The sequence below is a fragment of the Sprattus sprattus genome (genome assembly GCF_963457725.1).
Source record: "Sprattus sprattus genome assembly, chromosome: 4".
NCBI lineage: Eukaryota > Metazoa > Chordata > Actinopteri > Clupeiformes > Clupeidae > Sprattus > Sprattus sprattus.
In genome coordinates, this window is record NC_137923.1 from 16,185,950 (window position 1) to 16,200,130 (window position 14,181).

At 39.4% G+C, this 14,181-nt stretch overlaps 2 protein-coding genes across 2 annotated transcripts; both read right to left on the reverse strand.

Moving 5' to 3' along the window:
* Positions 1-6,576: 6,576 nt before the first annotated feature.
* Positions 6,577-11,998, reverse strand: LOC308363614 (uncharacterized protein; the record flags this gene model as incomplete). Its single annotated transcript, XM_080836426.1, has 7 exons — positions 11,589-11,998; positions 11,282-11,400; positions 10,232-10,325; positions 10,010-10,113; positions 8,130-8,321; positions 7,859-7,925; positions 6,577-7,376 (listed from the first exon to the last, which is right to left on the reverse strand). The coding sequence occupies exons 1-7, from the start codon at positions 11,869-11,871 to the stop codon at positions 6,577-6,579; spliced, it is 1,659 nt and encodes a 552-aa protein (XP_080692552.1). The 5' UTR covers positions 11,872-11,998.
* Positions 9,125-9,490, reverse strand: LOC308364463 (uncharacterized protein; the record flags this gene model as incomplete). The annotated part of the gene is made up of 1 exon (XM_080837597.1): positions 9,125-9,490. The coding sequence occupies one exon, from the start codon at positions 9,488-9,490 to the stop codon at positions 9,125-9,127; it is 366 nt and encodes a 121-aa protein (XP_080693723.1).
* Positions 11,999-14,181: the final 2,183 nt, after the last annotated feature.

The window sequence follows — 14,181 nt, forward strand, 5'->3', positions numbered from 1 at the left end:
GGTCGAGCTCCAAAGCATCCCGTTAAATAGGCTACAGTCAGGGGGAATACACTCTCCCACACATACACATACAAATTTGTTCCATCTTATGTTGTTTTTACCTGATACATTAATGGGATTCGTATGTAAAAGAGAGAGAGATACCCATTCTACCTGACATAGTTATTGTGCACCTTACTAACTTACAGATAGCTTTTAAACTTCCTTTATTTAATACAGTCTACGTAATGTTTATTACAGTCTACGTAATTTAACTGACAGAGAACTGACGGATTTGGTTAAAGGCTTTCCCCCCGATTCTCAGGGAATTTAAAATGATATAAGGGCTGGAAATGATGGTTCCAGTTACCGAGTGGTATACCAAGTTAAATGTAAGGAAAACATTAATAGACACTGAACAGCATGTTTGTTTCACATTGCTATAAAATTCTCTATGATAAGAATTGCAAAGTAGAATTTACCAAATCCAAAATGTTTCACCTACTAATAGACAATGTGAGCAAGGCTTTCATAGTCATGATATAGGTTAGTTTTACTGATGGTGTATTATGGTAAGGATATGCAGTGTTGTAGCTACCTGAATGCGTTCATTGAACGAAAGTTCATGAACTCGTTCATAATTTTGGTGAACGTGAACTGAACGTACTGTATTACTGCCTGATGAACGATACTGTGAACGCGTTCATTCTGATGTCTGTAAACGGCAAGTTCACTCTTTTTAATTTCGTTCAATAAGGTGCACGATTTCTAGAGACTTTCAGGCGGAAAATACACCGTTAACAGTCCTGTATCCAATCGCTGCGTGGGCTTTCTTCTACTGTCTATGCCTGGCAAGTGTGAGAGCGCCAAAGTTGCGTAGAGGCCGAGAGCGGTATTGCAGACATATAGAGCTTTTTAAAATTATAGCAACATATTGAAAAAAACTACTGAACTAGTTCATTTTTTGGAGCTGTGAACTTAGTTCAAAATGTTTAATTATCAACTATGAACTGAACAAGTTCATTTCCAAATTTGTGAACTATGAACTGAACTAGTTCATATAGAAAGTGAACTTTCCCAACACTGAGGATATGCATATTTGAATGGAAACTCTACAGATCATTCAGAGCGAATGCTCACAAGATTAGTCATTTTTTTTCCCTATTTTCAGTCTTGGGAAATAAAAGATCAACTCATTTAGTGGCTAAAACAGTATCAATGCTCAATATGTGTGGAGGTGTGATGGTGTATCAGTTATTATCAAAACCAAAACTGGAAATGTCAGCCTATTTTTGGAGACATGGGGCTTTAGTTTCATTGATGGGCAACGAGCAAAGCAATAAGCAACAAGCAAAGTCACACATGGACTAAAGCTATTGTGGTGTGGGGGAACATTACGCTGACCCACCCTTGTTTACGCTTAGGATCTTTCGCATGGTGTAACATTAGCAAAATCATTTTGCCAATTTATAAAATGAGCTTAGGGTGACGTACTTCGCTTCGTGCCTTATTCGTTGCCAGTCATCCGTAAATTATATTAGGGCCCACCAACAATTTCAACACATTTAATTTGGTGCAGTAGGAACATCGGGTACAATAAAGCATATAGCCATGCAATATCCATAGACAAACATTTGGAAGTACATGTTTCATACTGGAGAGCTTAGTTACTTTAAACATGGCACAGTCATAGGATGCTATCTTTGCCACTGCCAGTCAGTTTGTAACATTTTCTTTTTTTAATGCCCATGGTTTTGTAATGGATGTCCAATAAGGTCATATAGGTGTGATGGTGAGGTGTCAACATACCTTTGGCCATGTAGTCTGTATAACCTCAGTTGGACTTTCAAACTCCCTATCTGAGCAAAGCTAGCTTGGCTAAGAGTAAAACGGAACGCTTTCTTGCCTATTTGAGAATGTTAGAGGATCTGTGGGTTTACAACATTCCCACAAAAGGGTCCATACCATTTATTCTTCAGAGGAAAACCATAAGTGCTCTACTCACATTTCGAGAATGCCACTGCCTCCTATGCTGGTGCAGGTCTGGTGCAGAGAAGACATCAGCTGGGAAATGTGTTGCCCTGTTCACTCCCAGGCCATTAACATCTGTCTCTTCTTGATTCTCCATCTTGATGTGTGTAACTGTGCTGAACATATCTGAGGACTAGAGCAGAATATTGTTGTTTGTTGTTTACTTGAAGTTGCATGAAGTTTACTATTTTTCCACAACTGCATCTCCTTCCCATCAAACTGATCCAGAATGCTTCCCATAATATGACAGTGGAAGTAGGCACATTAACTGCTGAATTGTACCAAGGGCCAAGGCAATTTAATAGTAATAAGATAGCACAAAATACAATTTATAGAAATATATCACTCAGGGAACAGTTGTTGATGCAATTGTAATTGCATTTGTAGTACGATATTTATTAAACCGTATGAAAGAATGTATCATTTGAATTGTAAAGAAAATGTTTTATTAATTTTTAAATAGCAGACACATCAACACTGAATAACAAAAGACATTAATATCATACATGGTAATAGGAACCAAATCACCCATTTTCTCTCTCTTCCTCATCCCAACTCATGTTTTATCAGTCTCATTTTCCAATATGTCTGGTAGATCTTAAGCTTTTTTTTATTTACTGTTTTTAAATTCCCTAACCATACTCAGCAACATGTTTACATCCTGTTGAGGTCTGATTGGTTTGATTTAAGACTGGGGATGCTGTCCACTTGTCATTCTGGAGCTCCATAAGGCAGGGACATAGTATTTATAAAAAGAGGCACTCCATGATGCTGTTTTCTTCTCCGACATCTAGCTTTTGATGCCCTCCACTGTTCACGCAGTTGTTGCCGCCTTTCTTCAGGTAAATGTTGTATGCTTCGTGGTTTTATATCTCCATTTGCCTTCTTTTCAAGATATCTTTTAAGAAAACCCATAAAAGAACAAGAAACAGTCAATACACTGTATTCATCACAAATAAAAGCAAATACAAAGTGAGTCCTTGAGAGTAAACATTCAACACTCTAAAATTACTTTCTTCGCCTTTCTCTTTGTAATTCCTCCCTCCTGTGTTGGTCTGCTTTGATCCTCTCTCTGTACCTTCTTGTCCGCTCTTTACCAGTTGTTGCTGGATATGGCTTATAAGGGGGGAAAAAAAATCACATTATATATTGTTTTCAACAATTAACAGTGTGTCTACGTAATGACTGAAAACTCATGCAACACTTCACATATTTCTGCTCAAAGTAAGATAGTCCACAGTAAATGCTCAGTCTTGATATGTCTGCTAAGACTCCTGGAGATTTAAATGTATATTTATGAGATTTATTTAAATATCACAAATTACCTCAATATCAATGCATCCCAGGGGGAAGAATGCTTTTAACTAAGGCCATAAATGTGACAAAAGCAAAACTGGCTTTGCCAACAGTTAACCACTTTGACTTCTGGTTTTACAGAAAAGCTTCTTCTATATGTGTACTGTGTACATTAAAGTGTGTTAAAAAACATCATTGGAAATACTGAACATTTCTGTAACTGCCCTAAAACCCACCTTCTGCCAGCTCCATTGTCTTTCCAGCATCTCCTGAACTTCCAGGTTTTGGTCAGATGGAAATATTCCAAGTCGTGTCTGAAAATTGCCCGTTAAAGAACAGATATTCTGCATCACACAGGATGAATCTTGTTTGGTTTAAAAGCAAAACAAACTGTAAAAACTGATACAAACCAGTTGATAGGAAATACCATGACCTACCCTGCCTTATGTGGAAGTGGCACACAAATGTGTGGGTTAATCTGAATGAAAGTGTAAACGTGTTAAAGCCAAGAAACTACTGGCCCTGTCTGCTTCCTGAAAATCCCTGCCCTGGCGGCTTTCCTCCAGCCTGGCTTGCAACTTGCCTTATAACTGGTTGAAAGTAAAAGCCTCACTATGCAACATTTGCCCCTTTTGAGGTGTGATTTTATAGGCAACTGCTTTTGGTATGATCTCCGATTTCATTTTGATGTTATATAGTTGTATGAAGGACAGTCATTCCCTCTACCTGTCCAGGCTATGTAGTCATATGGTCAGGGACAGAACACCCCGCAAGAATGTAGAAAAAGCCTTCACAGCACATCTCCAACTATATCACCAAAAATTGCCAGTTAGCAAGCTCTAATCATGGCAACTGGACTGTTGATGGTGTTTTCAAGGTTTCTGCATGTGTTTTAGGTGGTTAGACCGCTAGTTTTACACCAAAACTCTTTAAGCATTTGTTGCTGGTGAGCATGAGCAAAAGTGAGGCAGCAATCCAAAGACAATTGCAGCAGTCAAGTAAAGTATTACTTATGTGGCCGAGTACCTCTGTAAACCCTATCAGGATAGGACACGTGTTATACAGTCACATACAGCATGACAGGTGACAGGACAAGTGGTGACATCAGCTAACCTGGTGGCATTATCCACATCACTTAACCTGGGAGAAATGGACAACCCACATGGTCAGGACAAGTCGGAAATGGATCTGTGAACTATTGCCAACACTCTTAAATAACCATGAAATCACCAAAGAAATCATAATTTTATATTTCACTTTTGAGGGTTTAATATAGGGATATATCGGGTAAGTCACTTACAGTATGAACTCCAAAAAGCCATTTGCTGACACACATTGCACAGGTCCAATTAATGGTCTAATAAACATATATGCCTTCATCTCTTGCCACAGGAAACATTTTCAAAATCATTGTTGCACAACTCTCAGTATGGACTTACCATTATTTAGCTTTTTATGTGCCCTCTAATTGCACTGTCCAAGACGTGAGAAATGTACAAAATATCTGCAGTGACCACCATACATATGGTCAACAGAATCTTCTACATGATCATCGTATCATGGTGGCAAAGGAATCACCCTGACACCTAGGGCCAGGAGGCAAACAGTAGTGTAGAATGGGCATGGGCATAGACCATTAAGAACTCCCTAAGGCAACCCTAATTATAAAGAAACCTAATTATCATACCACAAAAGGTCACTTAACTTTGGATTAAAATCCTGGCTCATTAACATTAAAAGCCTAGGCGATAACTTAAACTTAATTATGGCTAAAGTTGGAAATATTATTCCGAGCATCACCACGGTATACAGAGTATGTGTCATTACTGCTTTGTACTGGACGGAAGACTGATTGCTGCATCAGCCCCAAGAGACGTTCTTTTTATCTAACAGCACTTTGCTCAATTTATCTGCTAGTTCACTCTATGTTTTCTTATGTTTTCAAATATATTAATTCATGTTTTGGTAAGCAGCATTTATACATGTACGGTCCAAATATACGTTTGACTGTTTCTATGGTTACCCATGATCTGAGAGTAGAGTAGTTTTCCAGCCTTCTGCAGACGCTGTTATGGTGCTCTAGGTTGTGTAATTGGATCACCCTTTAACTCAGTGGTTAAGAAACTGGAGAATGCAATCCTAGATTTGCTCTGGCAATTTAATATTCACTGTGTTCAATTTGGTCTGCAACTATCCATTCAACAACTGGCAATTTATCAGGCCGCTCACCTCCTCACCAGGCAGCCTGTATGTGGGGAGCATACTAGGGCATAAAAACAGTTCTACCGGAGAGACTAAAGTATTTTAATCCTCAATGGGATATTACAAGACGAAAGATGGCCATACAAGATAATTCCATATAAACGGTTAATTGGCCAGAAAGCAGCAGAACAGCTACGTGAATAGAGTCCTTCCAAAGGTGAAGACAGGCTATTGGTCAGCAGTGATGAATGAATGAATGAATAACGTAGCATTACAGTTTTCCATCTCAATGCAATTTCAAGAATCATATACAGACATTTTAATCCACTTTAGACATGAGACGAGGCTCACGAATGAGGACATTTATTGTTTGTTTCAGAATGTCAGTGAAAGACAACCAAATTGACCAAATGACACGGTCACCACCACCATTTCTTATTAGCTATAATTAATATTATTTTATACCAATTCTTATCCAATTATTATTAATGGCCAACTCAACATTTTAACTTAACAATATTGAATTCCACTCTCTATCTTATCCCTATTCAGAAGGCTGGCATTTTTTTTTCACTAGTTTTTGTACGTTCCAATCATTTGTTTTTATTTATTCAGAGTTGTCTAACAGTTATTCTTCCAGAAAACCAGACAGATTATGCAGACAAATAGAATTGCAGTCACAGCACAGTACAGCACAAAAGCCATGGATATAAGTATATATAATACATCATTGATATGCTCAAGGAGTTGAATATTTAGTTTGTTATTGTCATTACGATTTAACTGCTTAATTCATAGCCAGCACTGCTTTACAGTAACCTATAATACAGAGAAAAAGACAGCTTTTAGTTTCAAATGCTGCTAACTCTCTGAATAGACAGGAAGCGCAAACTCCACCCAAAGTGACTCTAGGCCAAACAAAAGTTACAATCTGGAATAGCTGGCATGGTTCATGGAATTAAGTTACACAAAACTGCCCCTTGTTTCTTAAATATAAAAAAGGTTCCTTAGTGCAGACACAGGTGTCAAACCATTTCTACCCAGACCAATTATTGATCAGGTGTCTAATCAGATACAAACAGAATGTGATCTCTGAAGGTGAAGTCGCACATAACTCTTCTCCGCAAATCTCTTGCCACAGCGCAAACAACTGAATGGCTTCTCTCCTGAATGACACCTCAGATGTTTCTTGAGCTGGTGTCGTAGGGAGAAGTGCCTGTCACACTGAGGACAACTGAATGGCTTCTCCCCTGTGTGAACCCTTTGGTGCCGTTTCAAGTTGCCAGCGACCGAGAAACTGGCAGGGCAGAGTGTGCAGCGAAAGGGCTTCTCGCCTGTGTGCACTCGATGGTGGATCTCCACCTGCTTAGGACACTTGAATGCTCGACCACAAAGCAAACACGGGAAAAGTTTCTCTGTAGCAATCTTCCTTTCGGCCTTGTGTGTGTCTTTCCTAGGGGCTTCAAAGCTTCTGAAACTTAACATTTCAGCTAAAAAGTCATTTTTGGTAACCTGAGGCAATATAGGTGCAACTTGCCCATGGTCACGAGTGTGTTTCACCAGTGCATCAGTCTGACACCTCTCACTTCCCAAAGATGGTCTTGAAATGGAAACCGACTGTGGTGCAACACCCTCTGGCTGACCTTCAGTGTCTATCTCCCACTGTATACTGGAAGTCCTCATCTCCCAAGTCATTTTGTCTGCTCTAAGTTCACTAGTTGCACATGAAAGGCTTTCAGTCTGCAATCTGTGAGTGTGGTCTGATCCACTGACCTCCAAAGTGTTACTTGTGCTTCCATGATCCTCAGTCTGCCCAGATGCCAAACCAGAATTCCATTCCACACCAACTGCCCCTGACCAATGGCCCTCTACAAGAGATAAGGGAGCAATAATATGAGGAGAGGCACCAGGACAAGAAGTAAACAGCAGGCATGATGTACACAAGATTAGCCAAAGTTCCTGTATATTCTATTTCATCTCTGCCTGCTTGAGCCCTATACAAATAGCTGAAATCTAAAAAGCATGCGCAATAAAACTATTTAATACTATCAGGTCTCGTGGCAAGCTATGTTATAGTAGGTCTGTAAACATTTTCAATTTTGACAACAAAAATGACATGTTAGTTCGGGGAAGGGTTTAAATGAAAAGGTTCCAATATTTATGAATACAATATATTGTGCATAATATAATAATGTTGTCTCAATGAAAGAGGCAGAATATTTGAATACACCAAGCAAAATAAAAAATAGTAAAAAAAGAATGATCATATTTAAGAATTAAAGGTTAGGGTTAGGGTTGTCATAAATTGAGCAGTAATGTAGCATCTCCAAGGGCAAAAGCTGCATCTCACCAGAGGTACTTGGTCCGTTTAGTTCAGCGCATAAGTTGGCGTCTTCAAATTCCATTTTAACCACAGACTAAAATAGAATACAAGATATATTGTTTTAACACAAAGATATAAAAACAGCACTATATATATATGTTACAATAAGACATAACTAAGCGACCAACTTCTTTTGACCAACGAAGTGTGACCAACATATTTTTAATACAAGCCAAATTTGTATGAAATACAGTAACCTTCCACTGGATAATTATCCAGCAGTCTTTTATCCACTCACACTGAAAGCCCGGTGATCCATCGGTGGAGGCACGCTGAGCTCCTCTCTGGAGCTTGAAGTAAACATTGTGTTGTTAATTGTGAGTTCGGACTCTTTGAAACCAGTGAGGCTATAAGATGATGCTGCATCTACTTGTCTCTCGTCACGTCCCTCCATCTTAGACAATGGTAGGTCAAGATCTGCTTTCACTGCCTGAAATAGATCATAAGTTGTGTTAATACCATGCAACAAAGACCACTCATCCAGAGAAGAAATTGTATGATAAAACCATACGCCATTTGGTTAGTTATTGCCATAGATCGAACAGAGCACAACCCAAACGTAAGCTAGGAAGTGTCCAGGCATCACTGCAGTAGAATCTAAATAAAGTCAAGAAACTGAATGGTGTAAATAATTAGTTAAAATAGTTCAGCCTATAATTAAATGAATAGTGGTCATTAAGGTGAAGACAAAAACAAGGAAATACAGATAAAACACAATCTTTATTTAAAACTGTTGCGTGCAATACACAAGTGTTTGGCAGTATATAGTAACACAATGAACAAGTGCTTTCATGTGAGTAAACATACATGAAACTGTTCTAAATTTCTGTTCTGTGTAATAAATAATGGTAATTTGCTTCAAGATGCCATTTGATAATTAACAACTACAGGAGGTCCCACATATAACATGTTTACATATGTCGGTGCAGTCCTTTATTATAATCCACTGTACTTTTCGTTGAGCTGTCTATTCCATTCCCAAAACATTTGCACAATCCAGGCTCTGGAAATGGGAAACAAAGTGGCTCGGACCACGCCATACACTCAACCAGCCAATCAACATGTTGCCTTATGAGCACGGAAGGGGGTTGTGTTTTTCGATTTTTGATCAAATATATCAACAATCCTTTGCCAGAACCAAGGACTGCACCTTAAACTATCCGGGGGGGGGGGGGGGGGCCACATTTAAAAACTGGGACAACCACATTTAAAATCAACATTAACCCCAGTTCTTCATTCAGGCTCCACTGTTGAATGACTTTTATGCAGGTGTATTCTCAGGTAACTTTTCTCTGAAAACCTCCGAGTGCAGTGAGGACATCCAAAGGGCCTCTCCCCAGAGTGGACCTTCAGGTGCATCTTGAGCTGGTGCAGATGGGAGAAGCGCTTCTCACACAGACTACAGCCAAATGGCTTTTCCCCTGTGTGGACCCTCTGGTGTCTCTTCAGGTTGCCAGCCTGGGCAAACCGCATTCGGCACTGGGTACAGCTGAAGGGTTTCTCACCTGTGTGGACTCTCATGTGGATCTCCACTTTTTTGGGACAGCTGAACCTTTTATTGCAAAAGCTGCAGAAGAACCTTTTGTCTTTGGATGCCATCATCGCTAGATTTTCAATTTCAGAACCAGTATATATTTGATTATACCGTGCTTGTGAGTGAGCGTCAGACAAACCCATATTAGCAACTGGCACATTACTTCCAAGGCCAAACGATGAGGAACTGGTATCATAACTCTCATACTCGGCCATCATACTGTTTAATTGATTATCTACATTCTGCAGACGCTCATACTCCTCAATCTTAACAGAAGAATCTAGAATCGCAACCTCAAGTCTTTCCTCTCGACCATCTAGGGGCCTCCCAAAAAAGTCAGGAAACCCATCTGTACAAGGGACAGACTGTTTGATCAGCACGGACGACTGTGTTTCAGTAACAGAGCTTCCTGGGTCACTCTCCTTTGTAGTCACCGATGTCTGTGGGTTCTGAATTACTAAACACTCAGGGCTGTGTGTGTTGCCAGTGTTTTTAGTTCTTGTATGTTCAGGTCTCTGGTTAATGCTTTGAGTCTTTGCCTCAGTCTTAATCTCAGCCTTCAGGACAGCATCTGATCCACTGACCTCCACAACATTCTCCCTGCTCCCGGTCTGCTCAGCTGGTGACGCCAGAGGTTCAGCATTTACGGTGTGCGAGACCATTCCATCACAGACAGGGCCCAGTATTCCTAAAGGTAATAACACATAAATAAAGATAAAATAAATATCAATCAATCAAATATCTATATCGATTATGACATAGCATAGAAGAACGACAATGGAGATGATGGTACTCTCAGTTCTTACTTTTCCACGATGTTTCCTCAGGTTCATGCAGGACAGCCTCTGGGATCTCCTGCTTAATTTGCACAATTGGGTCTTCCAGCTCAATAACTGTGGGCTAATGAAAAGGAAATTTTACTTCACTGCATGCTTTTCACCCAAAGCCTGGATTTATGACATCCTTAAGCAACAGTATCATTTTGAGAATTTGGATGAAGAACTTTCACCATATCACCAACCTGTGTGTGTCAAGAGAGTATTACAGTAATTTTAGACGCATAGTTTCTAGTTCCGCATCTACATGAGGGTCAGTCAACTGAGTTTCCTGTAGGACATTAAGTCTGGTAACTGATGCAGCATGTTGACTCTGAAACCTGGCCTTGAAACACCTTAGCTATCACAGGACCTCTAGACTGCTTAGAAAGCACAGAATGGAGAAGACTTTTTCCTGCTTTCTGAACAATAATAAATTAGTGTGAAGTTGGTCATACTTGCAAACAGTATTTATAGTCTCAGTAGCAATCTGTTAAATTATGGATGGATTTCATTCTGTAATGTCCTATTCCTCAAACATCCCTGAAGGCAAAAGGCCAGCCCAGTGAGAGCAGAGCTGGCAGCCCGCTCGCTTTTTTTCTTACAAATGAATACTTCTTCAGTCATTTTCACCCACCCTTAATCTTTTTTACAGATCTTACCTGTGCGTAACAAGTCTTTAATTGACCACAAGCTTTTTCACCTTGAAAGTTCAGTTCCTTCTAGTTCAGTTTCGCATCTGCTATTTTTAAATAGACAATTACAAGGATATGACTTAGAAATTCAAGGAATAGCAAAAATCTGATAATTTAACTTTAACACTGTTATTTTCACTGTTATGTCCACTCCCAGTTGCACAAAACTCGATGGTGGTCAGAGAGCAGACCAGAAGTATCAAACCACCAGTGGGGTGCCCACCAAAATCCACCGGTGGACCAGCATCTATATGGGATATTGGGATTTTTATCTTGCTTGAGCACTTACAATAACAGACCTAGAACATAAAATGGCCTACTTCCCAATGCATGGGGTTTTGTTTACCTCTTCCATTTCACTGGTCCGCTTTGTGGGTGGATCCTCTGTGAAACATCTTCTGCCTCTCCACGAACTTTCTCCTTGACTGGCAGGAAATCTGTCTCTGATTACTAAATGACCACCACCTGCAACGGGGGTAAATTAAATGTGTGGGATCATTCATTCTTATTATTACTATAATTATAATGATTATTCAGAGACCAATAACCAATAGTTTGGAGCAACCAACTCCCGATACAATGCATAATACAATGTAATAATCTCCACTGTGTGTGTCGAAGGAAGAGTTTAAAGGTTTTCTTTCACGCCCTACCTCTCCATCCTCTGTTTCGTTCCATGACGGAAGTTCTTCCCCCACTGCGAGCGTTCGGTACACGTTCTCGTATTGTTCTTTCTGCGCGTTCTCTGGCCATTTTAAGCTCCAACATTTGCAGTTTTCGCTTTAGTGTCCTATTTTCGTTATGACTTTGCGAAATTTCTACACGAAGCACCGCATAATCGTCGTCGAGAAGCTTGCAAATTTCTGCTACCGCCGCGTTGGCCAAGACCTCCATGATGGAAGCGATCTGTGTTTTAAAAGCGATGTTGTTTGTCATTGTAACGTTTCAGGGTAACACACGATACCAGTGGAATCAGCTTGATATAGGCTACCCTAGCATTAAAACGGCCTTTTCCTGACTAACGCTTACGCACGACTTGAAACAGAATTTGACAGTTAACTGAGTCAGGAGCTACGGTTGTGAGAGTGTAGCCAGCGACAATAACAAAAAAAAGCACACACACACACACACGCACACACACACACACACACACACACACAAAAAATGTATTTCAAAATAAGAGTCGAAATGTATTAATTCGTTTTGAAATACAGTGACAAAAAATAAGAAGAAAATTCACATTTAACTGACAAACAAACTGTATGTGCTACAAAACAGTAAACGTAGAAGTGGTAAAATACAAACCAAACAAGAAAAAAGGCTTGAAATGCCTTTTTAAAATGCAAAGAACCTACTTAGAAGTGTTGTTCAGATGGGAAAAAGTAGCTTGATTCCTCCCAAAATATCTGGGAAATGACAAATCCAAAATTTCACCACAAGATAAAAGTAGTTTGAACACATGAGTCATTCCACCTGCTGATTAACTTCAAATTGCTTGACTGAGAAAACAACAAATTGTGCATCCTTGATATGGGGTGAAATTAAATCATTACAAGTACTTCATGGAAATATAGTAATATTTAGGCCTAAACTGCCTTTGGGGGTACCAGGGCTTGATAAGCCCCAGCCAAATCACATAGGCCTAATCGCTTACTGATTAACATCATATCGTGTGGCCTTTCTAGGTACCACTGTTGGTGGTAGGAATTACACAGCAAAAAAATAGCAACACTGTCTTCCTTTTTCTTTTGGGTCCCTAGTTTTGCTGTCCAGTAAACTCGATATTAATCCTAATAATAATTATATACAGTTTATTAGATTATGCTCAATTTCAATTTAGTATCAGATGTGAAACATGTTCATTACAGCCTAACAACTTTTGTATGCCATTGTTATAATTGCAATTGGTCTAAGAAATTGCTACCATTTGTGTTTACAATTTTTTTTCAACAGTTCGTGCCATGCTATTCCACAAATTGTATTTCCTTATTTAATAAGAGTGTTCCTTAATGTTAATGCAGTATTAAATAGTTCATTAACATGTTCCACCTCAGTTGTTTTTCCTTAATGTTATTGAATAGTAGCTTGTGAAAAGCCATGTGAATCTGTGTCCACTTGTAGAACATGCATTTTTATTATTAATCTTGTCGTCGGTTTTGTCCGGTGCTCCTAACATCCCACTTGTGGCCTGTACCGTTACATAGTGAGAGGGCTTTCAACTAAATAGGCCTTAATTCCTCAACAATTTTTGTCTTTTTACATGTGAATAACATTTCATGTAATGTAGACCGATCTACAGATAGGCTACTGCCACCAGCTGTCATGAGTGTATATAAATACTTTATGTGTATGTTTGTGTATGTATTGAGTATACATGTATATTTTAAATAGGGAACATTTGAACTCTTTGTCTGTCCTTTAAGGATTTTTTTTTTTTTTACAGATATTGAGATCTGAAATGCTTTTGTAGGTACCTGGGTATAAAAAAAACAGTAACTTCACATACATACACTTGGTCTACAGAAATCTGGTATTTTTTCTGTAGAAAACATATAGAACATATATAGTCATTAATGCCTGAATTTAGAATAAAATAAAAGGCTCAGCAGAGGATGAACTTCTTGAGTTTGCTGAAGTTGTTCCTCCATGATTCTGCACTTTTGCTATCGTTGAGTCTATCCTTACCTGTTCCACCACCTTCTGTTGCACTGCCTTCACTGCCAAAGACAAGAACATTTGTTCATCCGCACTGTGTAATATTTGTATGATTCTGAATCCCCTTTGTGGGTACTACCGTCAAACATGGGCCCTCTCGCTCTCTGCCGATGCGCGCGCCGCGCGGGCGCGTGTGTGTGCGTGTGTTTGCGTGTGTGTGTATGTGGCAGTGGTGTAGTGGTCCTTGGAGAAGTGGGTATACTCTTATTTATTTTTAAGCAGCCCATACAGCACAGGATAAACACCCTGTTTTGAGAAGTGTCTATACTCAATGCTGACTGAAAAATAAGTGGGTATACTCCTTCGTATACCCTGGACTACACCACTGGGTACTAGGACATGTTAAGCCTCAACTGAGTCAGAAACAGTATAACAGCTAACAGCTAGCAGCCTACATATGTACAAATACACAGTGCCTTCCCCTATGTCTTCCTAATGTAAAGTCAAAGGTTACAAAGTGAAAGAGTAATTGTCATTTCTTTGCTTCTCTTTAATAGCACTTGTGTAGGTGTATCCGGAAACAGCATAAAT